This window comes from Montipora capricornis, chromosome 5 (genome assembly GCF_036669925.1).
Source record: "Montipora capricornis isolate CH-2021 chromosome 5, ASM3666992v2, whole genome shotgun sequence".
Classification (NCBI taxonomy): domain Eukaryota; kingdom Metazoa; phylum Cnidaria; class Anthozoa; order Scleractinia; family Acroporidae; genus Montipora; species Montipora capricornis.
The window spans coordinates 6,282,223-6,286,369 of NC_090887.1; the positions used below are offsets into that span (position 1 = coordinate 6,282,223).

The 4,147-nt window shown below is 40.2% G+C and overlaps 1 protein-coding gene across 1 annotated transcript in view; it reads right to left on the reverse strand.

The window, feature by feature from the left end:
- The window catches only part of LOC138049271 (neurabin-1-like), a 23,810-nt gene extending 21,213 nt beyond the window's left edge, over nt 1-2,597 (reverse strand). Inside the window, exon 1 of the mRNA XM_068895472.1 lies at nt 344-2,597. Coding sequence (XP_068751573.1) covers nt 344-2,123 — 1,780 coding nt within the window. The 5' untranslated portion in view covers nt 2,124-2,597. The remainder of the gene's footprint in view (nt 1-343) is intronic.
- Nucleotides 2,598-4,147: the final 1,550 nt, after the last annotated feature.

Here is a 4,147-nt window from a genome sequence, read left to right on the forward strand (position 1 = left end):
AGTCTATCCATTTACATGTACAGATGTCATTACAAAGACAGCATTTTCACCCAATCTTGAGTGTTGGTACAATGTATGGCCGGTGTTGAACTCACGACCTCCCACACGGTGGTTGAATGCTCAACCAATTCAGCCAACCGGTAATAAACCTTACTTTCACCCTAAGTACCTACATGTATATTGCGGCAAATTGACATTTACTGTAGAATGAAAGCGAAACAGTGTTTTCTTCCATTATAATGTAACACATCTCGTTATCCCACAGGCCTGCTATTCAGATTCTTCCAACATGGATTTTAAAGTTTTCAATAGCTGACTCAATTCTAACAAAAACTCATCCTACCTTTGCACAAGTCCACAGAAAACACATCCATCTTTTCAACTCGTTTTTCCAACTCCCACTCAGCTGATGCAGTAACAGGGTCAATATCCTCGTTTCCCCTGTCATATTCCACGGCACTGTATGTTAGAAATATCTTAGGCGTGTCCCCGCCAAAACCAACACTTCTTTTGCGAGACTTATCCTTATCTCCACCTTTAGATAAAGAAGATGATTTGGGCTTTGCAGAAAATAACAGTGCTACAGGAGAAACCGTCGGCACTGGCACAGAATCCTCATCACCATCGCTGTGCTCAACAATGCTACCAGCGCTGTCCTCCCCTGAACTGTCTCTCTCTCGGGTTTCCTCTATTTCAGTCTTGTCACCAGTGCCTTTCACTGGCAACTCAAGTTCTGTTTTGTTTTCATTAAGAGTAACCGAATCACGAATTCTTGCAAAATCATGCTTCGGGGGTTTGTGTACAAACTCCAATTCTGCCAACTCTTCTGGAGGTATCTCTTCATCCTTCCAATTTGCTTCACGTACCCTTCCAGGGGTTTCATCTAAGAAATCATCTTTGGGAACCTCCTTTCGCCGAAAGCGAGGCACTATATGAACATTTTCAGAATTTGTAACTGGCACTTCTGGCTTTGTCTCTGTCTGTGACTTTTCAGCCTCAGTAGAGATAAACTTGTCTTCTTTTTCTGACAATGAAGGTTCAAGATCCTTTTCAACAGTTTCTTCTTCTGTATTAATTTTGCTCTTATCTGAACCCAAAGATTGAAGCAACATTTGATCAACACTGTGTGACTTAAAAAGTCTTTTTTCTGCAGACAGTGGAGGCTTTCGCAATACTGAATCATCACAGGTTTGCTGGTACCCTCCATTCACAGCTTTGGGGTCAGAAGTGAATCGTTTGCGGGAACTTACAAAATACAGAAGCCGTTTAGTTCCAGGATCAGAACTTGTCCGAGATCTTGGGCTAGGTGAAGCAACATTTTTGCCAAGGAAGCTGGTTGCATTACCTGATGTTTCAGTTTTACCAAATGCACCTAGATCCAATTCTTTCAAGTCAGGGACAAGATCTAACAAACTTGGCGAACGCTTCTCCCTGGTGTAAACATCTTCACTGGACCCGCCATTCTCAAATAAAGCTCTTCTCGCTGCAATACCTTGAGACACATGTGGCTTGTGAGTGGGATCATTGGGTGAGGTAGGAGGAGTCTTCTTGTAATAATTAGGCAACGACCATCTTCCTGGTACAGATTGCGAAGGGTCATAATCACCTTTCAACCTCTCGAGGGCTTCAGAAATTGGTCTGGGCTTTCTAAAATTCTGCTGAGCTTTTATAGTTTCATTTGCAATGGTTTCATCAAAAATGTGCTTTAACTTGCTAACATTCAGCTTGGCATCACTCTCCCGGTCATCATCAATTTTAGTTACTTTACCCTTATCACTAGTGGACTCCACCGAGGGAGGTTTACGAGGAACTCGAGGCCTTTCCTCGCGAGTTTTGCGAACATTCTCATTCTTTAAAGGGGTTTTATAAGCCTTGTCCGCCGAAATTAGCTTCTTTGGAGGGGCTCCGAACTTGTTATAGGGCTTTTGCTTGGTGTCATTTTCTGGAGCTCCTGCAGTTCGCTTTGTTTTTGAATCAATAATATTTTTACGTGTGTCAGAGCTCTGACTTCTGACGCCGTCTGCAACCTTGCTTCCGGCATGATTATCGCCTTTCGTCCGATTTGGCCCTTCTTTGCGAGCTCGCAACCTGTTTTCTTTGCCGTATTCAGTTCTCGTAGCCATCTATCGCGTGGTTTCCGGGATTCCTTTTTCTGCTTTCGCTGAAGAGTCTCGCAGCACGTTCAGCACTTGATGAACGAACAAAGTCAGACCATGCCTTCAGAATAAGTAAAAATAAACCACAGCGACCTCTGACAGTCCAGGGAAATTTGCTCAGAAGTCAGTTCTTCGCTTGAAGTCTTGATTGTTCAGAAAAGTCGAAAACGCACGGAAAGTTCGTGCAATATTCGTCCTCGGATTCTCACTCCATCACCAGAGAAATATAAATATGGCCGCCACATAGGAGCTCGACCACAAATTTCGACGTAATTTGCTTCTCCTAACAGACAAACTGAGACAGACACCTTTTAGACTCACATTGAGAACTCCAAAGCGCTGGAGCTTGGCAGACAATACTCTGTCAGCGCCGCCAAGATGAAATTCAGCGCTCTATACAGGAAATGAAGCTCTTGGCAAACGATGAAAGTATTCGACTGTGACAAAAGGTCACGTGACAAAATATAAATAAGTAGTTTTTCAAAAGGAAGTCTATTCTAAATCACAGATTTTTCGAATTTAAATTAATCTGAGAGCGATTTATTCACTGTAGCCTTGGAGGCTTTTCCAAAGCAATCGGTAGCAGAAAAACAAACTAGGCATGTTTTTGTGAAGTTGTTTGCAAAAGCGGTTCAGTATTGTAATTCTCTCAACACATTAGCATATGATCACTAGGTTTGGTTAAGTGTCAAAAATTCAATAACAATTGTTAATAACCTTGAACAAGTAATCACGATTAAAGACAATAAACTGTACTTTACACGCTAATATTAATGCTTGTGCAACTTTGGAGATGAAGCCAGACTCCCAACTGACAGAAAGACTTAACAAAGAACGCTCCAAAGTTGTTTACAAACATTATCAGAGGGATTTAAACATCATCCGTCATAAATTTTGCATAAGTAATCTATCGCTCATTTTAATAGAAATTACAGAAATATTTTACGGATGTTGAAAGGCCAGTCTGAGCCTCGTTTCATGGTGCTTATTAAACCGTAAAACTAGCCAAAAATTGATTGTCTATTTTTTTGCAAATTTCAAAGGATCGGGACCTATATATAATTGGCATCATTACTAGCTCATGCGATTTTTGAAATATTTTGATCCCCATTAGCAACGAGATAATAATCGATTAACTTTACGACACATAAACATGCCATAACAATACTTAACTAAGATAACTTTTAGCAGCTTCTTGTCAGTCCTAACAAATTTACTAGACCATTAACAACTAGATTGGATTTAAGAATTTCTAGAATTTCTATTTGTTTGCTGGCCTTGAATTATAGACAAATGAGCCGCGACAATTCAAGGCGTTTCCTTATCCGGCAAAATCTAGCAATGTCTTATTTTTTCGTGGTTACTTTTGACGCACTAAAATCGTCCCGCGGGTCCAATACAAGCTCTGTTACGTGACTTGCTTTCTCTGACAATGATACTGATAGTTTAATATGCTTTTGGAACTCGATTTTCGATTAAAAAAATTCGAGTCTTCTTCAAAATGGATACCAGTTTGCGACCACCCTTTCTAAAATCCGTAATAAATACCAAATAGTTTTTAGAACTCGGTCGTTTAACGAGCTTAACTTATTCAGGAGAAATTTCTTTTTGCGCTTTTTTCGTTCTGGATCAAAACTTGATGTTTTTGTCATTTCTGCCCATTAAATCATGCTCTCTTTCACTGCTCGACAATAATAATAATAATAATAATAATAATAATAATAATAATAATAATAATAATAATCATAATAATAATAATCTGGAGTTCAGTACAACAGAGGTGCAAGAAGATATCAGCATCACTGTGGAGGATACGAGAAATGGAGTGAGCAAGATGACAAACTGGAAGGCAGCCGGTCCCGAGAAACTGACAGGATTGCACTCTAGATTGCAAGAATGCTTGCAAGACTGTATATGTCAAGGGAATGTACCCAGAGTGGATGGTCAGAGGAAGAACAGTTTTGATACAAAAGAGCACAGCGAAGGGTGCC